We start from the raw sequence: 15,785 nt of genomic DNA, 5'->3' as shown, positions 1-15,785 counted from the left end.
GTTGTCAGCTCTATCTATTTCCTCTCAGATTGGGCTCTTTGCCCAAAATTTCTATAAAATTATAGTTTCTGACAAGGAGCTAGAAGGGAAAAGATTTGACTCTACTCTATCCTTTCCTCCCCAAACTCTGGTTTTTGTTTTCTGAGAATGATTTTTACTTACCATCAACTAGAAAGTGACATTATTCCTTTTTAATTTCTTGTAAGGAACTTACATGAAGCTGGATATTCCCTGTCCTGAAGCATTTTACTGCAGTCACTTTCTTGATTACTAATTTTTCAAAATCTTTAAGTCCAGAAAATACAGACAAAACAGACTTGAAAATGCACCCTGTAAATCCAACAGAGGGTCATTCTCATTACACAGCAAGTTCAAGGCCAGCCTTGGCTACAGAAATATTGACTCAAAAAAAGAGGGGGGTGGCTGCTTCTATATGAAACTTACCACAGCCACCATGATGTTCCTGTGGATCTACCACAGCGAGGGAGCACATAATCTGCACCAAAGACACTCCTTACACTTCAAACCTGGGTCTACTCATACATACTGCTCCTCATTTATTCCCCCAAACCTCCAATGTTAATTACTCATATATTACTGAAATAACACCCAAGATCAACCCTCTAACAGAACCTTCACATCCAGCCAAGTTCACACTCAGACAACAGTAAGCATCTGCATCATTCAAAGGGTCCCATTTCTGACTCATTGCATGCACAGGCATCAAGAGTAGACAGGGGTTGTTTTCTGCAGTCTGCACAAACAGGCATTGCTCTGCTTGACCCCCAGTGCTACCCAACTGCACAGCAACAGCACACAGGGTCACTTCTCTAAGGGATTCCATTCCTTGGAATCTTTTTTTTAATTTCTTGGAAAACACATGAACTACAGATTTTGTTCAAACCAATACTATGTCTTCAGTCTCTGTAGTCCAAACTTTATGGCTGTTGAAAATGTAGGCACTCTAAAGTCCTTTACATTTTCCATGTACACAGATATACTTCTATGTACAGAAGAAAAGGCAAGCTAAAACTCTATTCAAAACTTAAGGCCTGAAATCTGACCTTACCAACAGTAGTACTGGTTTAGAGTCTTTTCTTTTTCTACACCCTTTTTACTTACAAGTAGTTACCTAAAACATTTAAAGGTGGTAAAAATGAGAACCAGGAGTTCAGATCAAAGTAAACAGGGGACATGAAGTCAAAGTCTACAGTCTCTAACATACCATGAGTTCATACACACCCAACTTCTAACTCAAACTTAGAAATACATGTAATTTAGATGTTACGTGAAAAGATACCATAACCATAGCAACTCTTATAAAGGAAAACATTTGGCTGGGGCTGGCTTATAGTTTGGAGGTTTAGTCCATCGTCATCATGATGGGAAGCACAGTGGTATGTAGGAGACATGGTGCTGGAGAAGGAGCTGAGAGTTCTACATCTGGATCCTCAGGCAGCAAGGAGAGCCACTGGGCCTGACTTGAGCTTTTGAAACTCCAAAGATCACCCCCAGAGACACAATTCCTCCAAAAAGACCACACCTACTCCAACAAGGACACATCTCCTAATAGTGCCACTCCGTAATGACCAAGCATTCAAATGCATGAGCCCATGAGGGCCATTCCTATTCAAACTACCACAAGCTCAAAATTGTTAGTGCCATCATATTTTGACAAAATGTACCACCAGAGTTTGAAAGACTTAATGGTTTCTCTTACCTAAAATTAGTGCCAGAATTAGGGTTTTAATATACCATTTCTCACCAAAAAGAAACTAGAGCTTCTTGGAAAAATGGCTAACTCCAAATCTGGAAAAGGAAATGCACTAAATGAGCCCTGAGTGTTTTGTCACAGCATCAAAGACCCTCAGGGATAAATGTCTCCTGAGAAGACTGAGAAAGGATGGAACTGCAGAGGCTAAAAGTCCACCTCCCCTCAATGGCACTTAAGACAAAGACAGATTTGTCCCTTGTGAAAGAAGAAGGGAACTGAGTCACTACCTCAAAGCGGGGAAAGTAACAGGAAAGAAGCAAGCACTTGTTCTGTGTTCCTGTATAAATGACACCACTGGGAACCAAACAAAGTGAGAGGAAGTGGCTTATAAGTACAATCTGAGTAACAAATGAAATCAAAATGGTCCAGACAGATTTTTCACCATTCTGCAGCACCCAATAAATTAAAAGAAATAAACACTAACCATTAGCAGCTGCTGCCCCCCCCCAAAAAAAAAACTGGGAGACAATTAGACATTGAGAAGCTCCTAAGGTCATGCCAAACCCCATCTATAACAATGCCTAAGTGATCCAACTTGAGCCCGATCCATCTCTGGATCCAGCTCCCATTTGCTGGAAATATAGAGCACAAAACAGTCAGTCGGACTGAACCCTGAGTAAGCAATCAGAAAAACAGATTGTGAGAACCTACAGTTCAAACAACCTCAAGTCTTCACTGAGAAAAGGGACAGAGGGCTAAAAGGGGAAAGGGGCAGTTCCCGCCGTAAGTACAGGTTATTCTGTGAATGCCAAGACAATGTTCTTTGTGGGAAAAGTGCTTCTGGTTATTACAGCTGCGTCTGTCCTGGATCAGTTCACCGAGCAGTATGTCTGTTTTGTGCCAGTGTTTGACACCGCAGTGAAGAGACTTTTCAACAGCAGGTCACCATCACATCTGAACACCTAAAACAAGTTAGGTACGCTTCTGTTCTTCAATCTGGTTAAAACAAGAAGCAAAGAGACGAAGCTGGTGCCCATCTTTGCCTACCTACTTGCTTCCTCTTCGGAAGGAATCCCCTAATATCACACTTCAGACTCATACAAATCATTTTTCTGGCAATGTGGAATTCTAAGACAGAGATTACACCCAACCCTGTTCTTCTTTTAGTTCCCACAACCCCAAACCCGGCTTCCAAGTTGCTCAAACACAAACAAGGAGTCAGGGTTTACTCTGCCTGCTTCATTCACTACACATAGTACTTCATTTCTAAATCCAAAATGTAACTTTTCCTCTCTCCACTGACTGTACCAGTTTCAAGAATTATTGCAATAGCCTGTTTCTCTGTGTGCATTCTTATGTTTCATGAGTGTTTTTGCTTGCATATATATGCATGCACATTGTGTGCATGCCTGGTGCCTACAGAGGCCAGAAGAGGGAGTCAGATAGCCTAGAATTGGAGTTCAGACAGTTGTGAGCTGCCATGTGGGTGCTAGGAACCAAACTCAGGTCCTCTGCAAGAGCATGAAGTGTTCTTAACTGCTAAGGCAACTCTCCAGCCCTGTGCTTTTATTATAAACCCTCCATGGTCTACCCAGGGCAAACACAATGGTCTTTTAAAATGTGAAGTTGCTTAAAACCCCCATTCAAACCTTTAATGGCAGCCCACAACACCCTGGCTAAAATCCACATTCCTTCCATCACTGGCATCCCTGACTCTGCCCCTGTCTCTGACATCATCCCCAACCACTTTTTCCCATCCTCTAACCCAGCCATAACGGCCTCATTTCAATCCCCCTTCAGGCATTCTCATAGCTTTTCCTCTAGCTGAATTACATTCTGTGCTGCCACTACCACCACCACCACCACCACCACCAACAACAACAACAACAACAACAACAACGCCACCACACCACCACCACCATCACCACCACCACCACTGCCACCACCACCACCGCCACCGCCACCGCCACCACCACCACCACCACCACCACCACCACTTCCCTCCAACTGAATTTCTCAATGTCCTGTTGGAGCCTACACCTCACCCCATCAGAAAAGCCTCCTCTCACTTCCCTAAAAAGGTTCCAGCCCTTTGTGTGTATGCGCGCTACTTCCAGCTCCCAGAGCTCATGCTCCAATAGAGTATATGTTATATGCAGACAAACTCATCTCTTTCATTTGCCAATATACTTAGCAGCTGGCTCTTGGAAAGCAATCATAAATAATTACTAAATGTATGAATAAAAAGCATATGAGTGAAGCCAAGTCTGAAAGCCATAAGCAGTGAGTGATCACTAAGAAAACCAGTTTTTACAAGAAATGGGAGAAGGAACAACCAACATATTACATGACTCAAGAGACAGAATTCAGGAAATTTTCTATTATCTTCCATCTGTCTTCCTCAAATATATAATCACTCAATGAAGTTTAACAAGGGCAACTTGCATTCCTTTCTAATTATAGTGTGCTTGGTCTGATGATTTCAGAGAACCAAAGTGACCTGGACAGAGGATATTCTGTGTTTTAATACAAAAATTTTCCATCCTTGGAGCCCAATACACCTGTGTGCATCAGCATTCTGATTCCTGGAAATTTTATTCAATTCACTCTTTTTACAAAGATGTCACAGGAATCCACAGACTAATTCAGAACCCAATGCAATGCTAACTGTATCAATTAATTATCAGTTATCATTCTGGCAACCCTCATTTTCCTCTGAAATTAATTTTTAAGATATAATCTTTGAGGTACTTTCAAAACTCCAAGTAATCTGAACTTTAATATTCATAACACATAGTAAACATAACTTCAGACATGTCTCTTTCCATATTTGCTGCTTCCATTCATTCAACTTGAAGCTATAATGTTATTAGAAGAAAATGTTTTAAATATAGACTCTTGGTTCTAAGAACTATGGGCCTCTTAAAACTAGAATAATCCTAACACACACGCGACAACTAAAACTACAGCAAAGTGGAAGCTTGGAGCTTTTCTCTCTGGGAAGGAAAATGGAAAGAGCCTTCATAGTTACAGAGTCAGAAACTGAGGCCATCGTCTCTATGGCTGGGTGTTTCCCAGCACACACCTGGAGACAAATGAGCCTTTGCCTCACAGCAAACTGCACACATCACACTTTTTTTGTGTGGTGTGAACTGTCAAACATCACAGATCATCATTTCACATTTCCCATACTTTAACTGGGCACACAGAATTATTCCCCAAACAGTAATTTTAATATTAGTATCCTCGGTCTCCACCAACTTTTCCCTTTCTAAAATCTCCAAAGATGTTTCCACAGCATCTATGAGTCATGGCAGCAGCACCAGTCTGGGGGTCTCCGTTAATGTCGTCATCTCTACCAAGTACGCCGAGATGGTAATGAAGTCAGTCCCTGACAATCACTAAAATTCACACCAACCACGTTTTTTCAAACTGTAAATCATAATTCACTAGTGAATCACGAAAATAATTTGGTGTAAGACCATCTTTTTTAAATGAAACAAACAAGAAAACAGAAATCGGAAAACAATATACTTCATAAAACCTCTATTTGAGATACAGACACATACATTCAGAGGAATCTCTGTATTCATGTTTCAAAAAATGTATTTTGAAAGTCATTAATGTATGGTGACTTGATGTGACATCTCTAGTTAAACAGACTTCTTTCAAACTAAGTTTTCTTAATTCTTCAAATTATAACTATTCACTTTTTCCCTTTCAATCCAAAGAGGTATTCAATTTAAACTTTTTAATTTTAATTCAAGAATTTCATACATAAGTGCATTGTACTTACATAATTTCTACCTCTCCCTCCCCCAACCTCCAATTACCTCTCTCAAATTTATGACCTCTTCTTCTGTAATTATTATTGATTATATATATTACATATAGATATTAGACACATATAATGCACAAACAACCTAATGAATCTAATTAGTTGTTGCCCTTATGTGTTTAGGGTTGATCTCATAGGGCTGGGCAACCTAACACTGAGTTTGTTCCTGAGGAAAACCCTCCATCACTGGCTCTTGACAATCTACAACTTTTCATCTAGGGATGGGGCCTTGTGAGCTCTTGCTCCACCCATGCTGACATGTCAGCAGGTATGGTCTCATGCAAGCCTTATGCAGGTAATCATGCTGCTCAAAGTTCATAATACAGCATCCTGTTATCATGTCCAGAAGACACTCTCAGCAGTCCTCTCTGTCATCTGGTCCTCTCCGTCCCCTTTCACGATATTTCCTGAGCCTTAGGTGCAGGAGTTGTATTAAACATGTCCCATTTGAAGCTGAGTACTCCATAGTCACCTACCCTCTGTAGTGTGAACCACAACTGTGACCAGTTGTGAATCTCTGTAACAGCCTCCATCTGCTTGCTGCAAAAATGTGGCTTCTTTGGTGAGGAGTGAAAATGGCAACTATCTACAAGGATAAGTATTTAGAAAGAGTTTGGAAATTATATTAACTTGGGAAAATGATAGTAATAGGTTCTTCTCTAGGGTGTATAGCCTCTCCAGCCTGGGGTGCTTAGCACCAGGTTTATAGCACCAGGCATGACTTCTCTCCTATTGAGCAGGTGCTAATTCAATTAGGTAGTTGTTGGTACCCCAAGACAGAACTGCCACTAGTGCACTGTTAGGGTATCTTGTCTACAGGTCATTGTCACGGTTCTCAGGCTTTATAGCTGTGTAGGACTGTTAATAACTCTTCTCCTGTGGCAGCCTGCATAGCACCTTCTATCCTGTGAGGGACAGCCCTCCAGAAGGAAGCTTCCAGGTCAATACCAGTTTGATTTCTCAAAGTCCTGTGACCAGAGGGTGTGGTGCCTTCAGCAATAGGGTCTTACTTCAAGTTCTAGCAAGGAAGCAAGAGCAAGGGCAATGCCTATATTGTTTGAGAGGTGTCTTAGTTTGGGTTTCTATTGCTGTGAGAGACACCATGACCATGGCAACACTTAAAAAAAAAACTGCTGGAGTGGCTCAGAGTTCAAAGGTTCAGTCCATTATCACCAGGACGGGGAGCATGGCAGCATGCAGGAAGACACAGTGCTGGAGAAGATGCTGAGAGTCAACAGGATGTGGTCTCAGACACTGAGTGACAATCTTGAGCATAGCCCCCTCAAAGCCCACCCCCACAGTGACACTCTTCCTCTAACAAGGATGTACCCACTTCAACAAAGCCACATCTACTAATAGTGCCACTCCCTATGAGATTATGGGGGGCAGGCAATTACATTCTTGGACCCCTGATCAACGACTAAAAAGAAGTTACTCCTTGCCTGGCACTGGGGTTTCTTTGAATAGTCTATAGTTTCTGGGGGAACATTATCCTCCCTGTGGGGTAACTCCATTTAAACTGTGTGTATATGTGTGTGTGTGTGTGTGTGTGTGTGTGTGTGTGTGTGTGTTATATGTAGATGTCCATCAACTGATGAATAATGAAAATGTGGTATATATACACAATGGAGTTGTATTCAGCTGTAAAGAAAAAATGGAATCACCATTTTTCAGGTAAATGGGTAGAACTGAAAAATATTATACTAAGTGAGGTAATACAGAGCCAAAAAAGATGAACACCACATATTCCCTTTTCTTTATGGATCTTAGCTCGATATTCAGGTTTGAGTGTACAAACTGGAGTGATCATAGAAGCCAGGAAAGTAGACAAGAAAAGAGGGAAGGAGCTCTGGAGAAGGGAGAGTGGGCCACAGTGCTGGGAGGGGGAGGAACTTAACAGGGGAGGAAGAAGGGAGAGGGATGGAGGAGGGATTCCTAACACCAGAGAGCCTTAGGGAAATCTGTTATTTTATAAACTTACTTTAAAATACATATACCATTTATTAAAGCTTTTCAGAATGAACATTTAGATTAGTTAAAAAAAAAAAAAAAGCCAGAAAGATGGCTCAGCAGGTAAAGGCACTTGCCACCAAGCCTGACAACCTGAGTTCAATTCCCAGGACCTACACAGTGGGAGAAAATAACTGGCTCCCACATGTGCAAGTACATGTGTGTGTCTATAACTCACACAAATAAACACATAAGACAGATTACTTCAGAAAAGATCATTTCAATCTAGCTTGGTACACACACACACACACACACACACACACACACACACACACACAAACCTTTTCCTTTACATTTCTAACAAACACTTCAGTACTTATAAGTCCTATGCCTCATTCCTAAAGAACAACAGATAAACAAATCGTTACTCAAAATCACCTAGAGAAGCGGTTTGCCTGTTATCCAATGTGCAGCTGAAGTCTGCTCCCCTGGAAGTGTTCCATACTCTACTGTCACAGTCCTCTCCAAAAGGGAAAGTCTGTTTTATTCACTTGTCTGGTTCTAGAATTGAACATTTCTGGTCTGTGAGTATAGATTAGCACAAGTACGTGCCAGTATAGATGAGACTCTGGGGTCTGATTCCCCCATGCCACAAAAACTAGAATTGAGTAGACTAAAATCAAATTATGGTGGAAACTTGCCTAACTCCTCCCTAAGTCAGCTGCCTACTTTACTTTTTAAGAGTTCTCAAAGTTCATCAAAGACAACTCTAGCCCTCACTTGGTGAATCTATACACCAGGACACAAGAATTTTGCTTCCATCATTCCAAGAACCTATATGTTCTGAAGATGGACAAGTCCATTCTCTCACTACAACATCTTCACACTGTCTTGACAGCGCTCAGACTTCTCTGCCATGAATTTACATTCCTAACTCCCAGGATCAGGCACACAGATATCACAAGCTAGTTCATGCTAAGGAAACCATGAATACTTTTTACTGATTCCTCTTTATCTTTGCTTTTGAGTCCATACAACAATTTCCAACTTCAGCCATTAATAGAAATATCTGACTTAAGATTATTTTCATTTTTCAATTACATAAATACACTCTGAATCCCTAACTCTTTTACTTCAACTTTACTTCCCCCAAACTACTCACTGCTACCATCTCTTTAATGTCTACAGCTTAACTAACTACAGCTTAAATCAAAGAAGTTACCAATCCTGAACGCAGACTTCAATAGCTTGCTCACTTACTTTCCCAATGTCTTCACTGCTGCACATCGACTTTTTTCTACTACTCCCCAATCAGTTAATTATAATTTTACATAACTGTCGTTCGTAAATATGGCTGAAGAACAAGACCCATTTGGTCTCTCTGGCAAGGGTATCTATCCTCACTTTGACAAGAATTATACACAACTACATATACTGCCAACAACCAAAGTTCTTACGTTTCTAAAGTCCAGTATGACAACACTTAAAATCTGGGCATCGAGAAACCATGTGGTACCTGAAATAAATGATAGGGGCAGCTACATGTACTGCCTCTGTTCTACACAAGACTTGTTAGAACACTGAATCCATGAATTTGAGAATGAGAGTTGCTGTACAAGACGGCCTGGGAATCCTGAACTGTGACTCTAAAACCTGGCTGCACACTAGACTCTCCAGCTCCCAGAGAAGAATGATAGCAAAAGAAGGAAAATCCAAAATCAATGACAAGGCTACATAACATGTTCACATGTTTTATAAAGGCATGTATGCAAAGATCAAATACCCACATCAGAATAGTGGCCATCCTCTGGAAAGAAGGAGATGCAACAGAGAACACACACGCACGCAGGCACGCACGCACGCACGCACGCACACACGCACGCACGGAGGGCTTCAAACATATTCAGAATATTTTACGTCTTAAGTTAGGTGCTGATGCTTAAATACTTATCAAATTAGTCCTCATTAAGTTTTGGATGCCTAAAATTTTGTAACTAAAAAAAAAAGAACAAAAAGGATATAGCACATAATCAAATGAGCATCACATTAGGAACCCTGAGAAATAGCTCGGGTAGAAAGAAATACCCAGAGAAGACACTTTATGAAGCAGACCTTGATAGAAGAATAAAATGGACAAGAAAGTGATAAATGATGATGATAATGATAATAGCAATAACAAACTTTTCTTTCTCTTTTTTCTATTTTATTTTTTGAGACAGTGTCTTACTCTATAGTCCAGGCTAGCCAGGTACTCACTATATAGCCCAGGCTGGCCTCAAATCTATAGTGATCTTCCCTTCTCAGCCTGTGTACTAGCATTACAGGCATGCACCACAGCCAGTTAACACAAACTCTTCTAAAGGAACAGCATGAACCAAAATAAAACTGGGTGCACTCATGGCCTCCAGCCTGAATAAAGAACAGCAGGAAAGCTTTATGAGGCCAGATTCACCTGGTCACTGGTAAAAGAAGAAGCTGGGGACTCCATGACAAAACCCACCCACCCCCACCCCCACCCGATACTGTATCTCTAATGGAGGGGAAAGGCATGACTGCAATGATATTTTAGCAAAATAAACTGGAAGCTACATGCAGGACCAACTAAAGCAAGCTGTTCTAGGGAGTACTGGATCTGCAAGACAGCAAGGGGCAAGGGTCTAGAAGCAGCCCCATGCCCTCCCACTACCCCAAACACAGCCCTTCAGCTATTAAATGTCTCCACTGTTAAACAGTTTCTGAAAAGTACAACACACAATTGGCCAGTTAGGAGGCACTACTGCAATTCAAGTGTGGCACGTCACTTTGAAATACAGAAGTCATCTCACAAATGAGAAGTGGAGAGAAAAAACTAATCCACAAACTTTTTCATGGAAATGTTGGTAGGACCTAATGGCAAACTAGATGAAATAATAAAGGCTCACATGAAAAAATCAAAATGCCAGCTGAGCAGCAGCAACTGATCACATGGGCTTGGACAAGGGCAACAAACATACCACATGAAAATACATCTGAATGTTAAGGTAGTGCTGCTGCAGGCAGAAAGGATACATGGCACTCCTACTGAGACTAAGAAAAAGTGGGCAGAGGGTCCAGAAAGCTGCAGAAAAGAGAATCACTACATTACAGAATTATAAAAAGTACCACTCTACACAATAAAGGCATAAGCACCTTTGCAGACCATCAGACTCGGGATTCTGGTGCTCTTACTTAACCAAGTTCCTTAACCTCTCTGAGCGTCATTTATGAGTCAACTACAAGCTAACAATAACACAGTACCAAACATACATGAAACACTTCACTGAGTGCTTTACATATGAGCCCACTTAATTCCCATGATATATTTTACAAGTGAAGTCATTTAAATTTAGAACTAGCATAGTAAGTGATAGGGTCAGAATTACTATTTTTCAAAATAACTAACTAAAGGAGGGTATGTACCAACCACATCACATAATAATGTTTCAGTCTGTTGTAGAATATTATTTTAAGATGTGTTATATTTGTTTACACTGTGGAACATTTGTTTAATGATGCAAAGACGTATTGCATTCTTTTATGTTGCATTTGTTTAACTCTGTGAAGCTGTGTTATTGTACCTGTCTAAAACACCTGATGGTCTAATAAAGAGCTGAACAGCCAATAGCAAAGCAGGAAAAAGGATAGGCAGGGCTGGCTGGCAGCCAGAGAGAATATATAGAAGAAGAAATCTGGAAGGAGAGATCAAGGATTGAGAAAAGAAGGGGCCAATACCCCAGCCACACAGCCAGACATGGAATAAGAAGGAAAGAAAAGAAATACAGAAATAGAGAAATAGAGAAAGGTTAAAGCCCAGAGACAAAAGGTAGATGGGATAATTTAAGAAAAGCTGGCAAGAAACAAGCCAAACTAAAGCTAGACATTTATAATTAAGAATAAGCCTCCATGTGTGACTTATTTGGGAGCAAAAGAGGACAGGAGTAAAAACAACATCAGTCAATGGCCGACCATGCAGATGAGGTACATAAGCCTTCTACATCACTTCGTACAAGTACACAGACACTTACACAGAAAAACTAACCTAATGAGTCTCAGGGAAAAAGACCCAATGTTAAGTCACAATGTATTCCTGGCAACAATACAATCTCAAAAACGGTAGATACACTTTATTGTTAGACAACAAAGATCAGAAGAGCAACACAGAAATTTACTGTCGGTAACTCCCAGGCTCCTGTTTGGCAAACGTGCTGTATCTTCATCTATAAAATAAGACTTTTCTGTAACCCAACCTGCTCCACAGAGCTGGTATGAGGATAAATATTATGAATTTGAAAATGCTATGAAAAACACTAAGATCCTAAGATATAAAAGATTCATATCCCATATCTTTTGCTTTTTAGAAATGCCTTTCTGGTAGGACAGCAAAATAACCCAGCAGGTAAAGGTACTTGCCACCAAGCCAGACGGTACTTGCCCCGGGACGCACACGGTGAAAGCGAGAAACAACTCCCCCTAGTTGTCCTTACTTCCACACAAGACATGGGCTTCCACACACAAGAGTGCACCAGCACGCGCACACGCGTGCACGCGCACACACACACGCACACACACACATACACACACACATACACACACACACACACACACACACACACACACACACACACACACGGGTGGGAGGCAGAGACACTAAACAAACAAAATGTAATGTTTTTTAAAATTTGCTTTCCTGAGCAAGAACTATCCTTCTAGTCTCGGCTACTCCTAAGTCTAAGGCAGGAGCTCTTAAACCCAGGCATTCAAGGCCAAACTGGGCAACCCAGGAGAGGAGGGGAAAAAAGAGCTAAAAGAATTGCATTTCTAGATTAAAGTGATGAGTCTCTGAAGAAATTTAAAGTTAAAAATAAGTCTTTTTATTTGTAACCACTGCTTTGTAAAGTATAAATCACTATGGAATTATCACCCACAACTTCTGATTGTCCAGGTTCACTGATGTCTCATCAAGTACATGTATTATCTTACAGCCATAATGAAATTGATAACCTACAGTAGAGCTAATCAATAAAGAGGTTCTACTTCGATTCAGTCATTCAAGTTGGCCTACGCCATGGTCTCAGACACCCCCCCCCCCACTGCCCTTCTAAAGCAGAAAGAAAAAATAAGTTTCAGATTTTCTTCTGTCACTGAAGGGAGGGGAGTGCCCAGTGAATACTAGATGACAAACACCACCAACATGCTAGAAACAATCCATCAACTGACATGCTCCCAGGACTCTGACGGTAGCCTGTCCCTTCTGAGAACCTGTTCACAATCTCCCTTTTTGGCACGTGAACAGATGGTTTCCAGGCCCCCAGGCTCACATATCTAATCACACAATTCACAACCATTCTCAAAGTCCCTACCTTTTTTAATTAGTTCATGCTCCTGAGCCAAACAGTTTCCATTTAAAGATCTCTAGCTATCAAAGCACATGAAGTCTTTAATCTTCACCACAACACTCTCTTAGAGAGAGTTGCATAAATTAAAAATGAAAAAGTGAGGTTAAATGTCTTATCCAACATCAAACAATTAACTGATTCATTCTTGGGGCACAGGGAGTACACATTATGAACTTTTATCAGTGGGCATTTACTTAGCTTCCTAAGATCACTGAAATTATTAGTTCAAACATGCTGTACACATATCCAACCAATATGTCCAAGACTAAACATAAACAATACACAGCATACCAAAGTACCACTATTTTTACATGCAGAACTCTATGAGGGAGGGGTTCTGACTTAACATTCCTCCTGTCTTGCCTCCATAAATTCTTTAGAACTTGAGGGGGAGAGAAACACCTGTCATTGCAGCATGTCCATAATGTTTTGCATTCTGCGTGAATGTTTAATTCCTTAAACTGTAAATAATCAATCCATCTTCTCAAGGTGAAGGGTTATTATATTAAAACCACTATATTAAAACCACTTGACCAAAAAAAAGAGAAAGAAGGAAAAGCGTGCACTGATGTCCTCGTCCTAAGTCTCCAGGCTTCGTGAATTTGCCACTCCAACCCTCCTAACCCCACGATCTGCGGGGAGCCCAGCGCTGGCCACTCAACTTGCCGCGCGCCAGGCCCCGCGAGCCGTCCCCTCGGGGCCCCGGGCCTCACGGAAGGACGCGGCCGGGCCGTGGGCGACTGGGCCAGGCTCCGCTCGGCGCCCGGCAGGCGGGGACAGGGTCGCGGCAGGCCTGGCCTAGCCGCCCCCGCCCCGCGGCTTCCGTCCTCATCCCGCTCCCGCCGTCGTTACCTCTTGGGCGCCGGCGGCTGCTCCATGGCGGCCGGCGGCAGAGAGAGGGGCCGAGTAGACCGTGAGGCGGCAGGGAGGAAAGCAGCCTGGGAGCAGCCGGCCGAACGCGGGGGAGCACACCGGGAAACTCCCGGGAACTCGGACCAACTTTCCCGTCACTCCGCGGCGGATCTCCCTCCCGCTCCTGGACGCGGTTCCTCCCGGCCGCCCCGCCCCTCGGCCGCGGCCTGCGCTTGGAGCCGCTGGGAAGCTGAAGCAGCGGAGGGTAGGCGGGGCCGAGCGCGGCCCGGAGAGAGGGGGCGGGGCCGAGCGCGGCCGGGAGAGGGGGCGTGGCCGAGCGCGGCCGGGAGAGAGGGGGCGGGGCCGAGCGCGGCCGGGAGAGAGGGGGCGGGGCCGAGCGCGGCCGGGAGAGAGGGGGCGGGGCCGAGCGCGGCCGGGAGAGAGGGGGCGTGGCCGAGCGCGGCCGGGAAAGAGAGAGCTTGGCCGAGCGCGGCCCGGAGGGGTGGGCGGGGCCGAGAGCAGCAGGGAGAGAGTGGGCGGAGCCGAGCGCAGCCCAGAAGGATTGAGCCGGGCAGAGCGCCGCCCGGAGAGAGTGGGCGGGTCCGAGAGCGGCCCGGAGGGAATGGGCGGGGCCAAGCGCGGCAAGGAGAGAGTGGGCGGGGCAGCGGGGAAAGAGTGAGCCCGGCCGAGCGGGCCCGGAGGGGTGGGCGGGGCCGAGCGGGGCCCGGAGGGTGGGCGGGGTCAGGCGCTGCAGGGACTAGCGGAGAGAGGCAGCGTTAGAAGGCACAGCCAGAACGGAGAAAGAGGCAGTGCTACCAGAGCTAGAGAAGAGGCTTTCCCCGCCCAAGACCCGCTCGGCTGGAGGAGGGGCGCTGGCCCACTTGAGATTTGACTCATTTCTCTGGATTTCTCAAGGATACAGGCCAATCATCTTGTAAATCCGTTTGAAGTATAACTAACTGCCCACACTTCCCTCTCTAGTCTGCTTATAATTATTAGTTATTATTATTAATGTTTCCCAAGCCACCAAGCCGTTTGACATTTGTAGCTTAGAGCAGTTGAGATACTTCTGGGAATTCTGGTTGATTTTGATTGTGTACGAGCACAATAATTACAGTCGAATGACAGAAAATATTCACTGCAGTGATCCCTCACCGCACCAAATTTAGAGCACCAGGTGTCCTGTTGGGTAACCTGGGAAACCAACCACAGTTATGGTGCTAGGAAAAAGAAGAGAGAATTTCCTTCCTTCCTTCCTTCCTTCCTTCCTTCCTTCCTTCCTTTTCTTTCTTTCTTTCTTTCTTTCTCTCTCTCTTTCCTTCTTTCTTCCCTTCTCTCTCTTTCTTTCTTGAGTCCTCCCCACCCCAACAACCCCAAACCCATTGTAATTTGACCCCTTACACATTCATTTGTTTGTATGCTATTTAGCCTTAAAATACATACACATACACTTTCTCACAACTATACAAATTAGTTTGCTTGCTTTTATTAAAATATTCTTAAATGAAGAGTTGTGCAAGGTTTTCTTAGTGGTTAGAACCTTGTGTCTGAAGTGAAAGTTAGTCAAAATGAGTATCAACCCAGTTCTGTGAACAAGAAACAGTAGTCCACAGCTGTATACCTGCTTCATCTATTCAAGATCTACCTCGGGCAGTTCAGAAGTGATAGGACAATGACAATTACAAAAACTGAGTCATTAAAATGTCAACTCAGGGCCATGAGACGGTTGCGTAAGTAAAGGCATTTACCACACAATCCTGGTGACTCCAAAGGTGTAAAGAGAACAGACTTTCTCTTGATGTTTTCTCTGTAGAAACCAGTCTCCACTCATCCAGGCGACACTTACCAGGGAAGATGTTCTAGGAGCTTCTGTAAAGCACAGTCAAGAGCCTAGGTGTAAGCTTCTCAAAGAAGACTTACAATTGATCAAAAGACCATTTTAACATAGATTTTAAATACAGAGTTTAGGAGAAGGAGAGAATCCCAGGGAAATAGGGATACAGGCTTCCTTATCATT

General features: G+C 43.2%; 1 protein-coding gene across 1 annotated transcript in view; it reads right to left on the bottom strand.

Annotated features, from left to right (window-relative positions):
- Stk3 (serine/threonine kinase 3) overlaps window positions 1-14,018 on the bottom strand; it is a 247,264-nt gene extending 233,246 nt beyond the window's left edge. The window contains exon 1 of the mRNA XM_059246972.1: window positions 13,769-14,018. Within this exon, the coding sequence (XP_059102955.1) occupies window positions 13,769-13,794 (26 nt within the window). The 5' untranslated portion in view covers window positions 13,795-14,018. The remainder of the gene's footprint in view (window positions 1-13,768) is intronic.
- Between the last annotated feature and the right edge of the window lie 1,767 nt (window positions 14,019-15,785).

This window comes from Peromyscus eremicus, chromosome 20 (genome assembly GCF_949786415.1).
Source record: "Peromyscus eremicus chromosome 20, PerEre_H2_v1, whole genome shotgun sequence".
Lineage (NCBI taxonomy): Eukaryota > Metazoa > Chordata > Mammalia > Rodentia > Cricetidae > Peromyscus > Peromyscus eremicus.
Note: the sequence above shows the minus strand (reverse complement) of the source record. Positions and strands in the feature narration are given on the sequence as shown.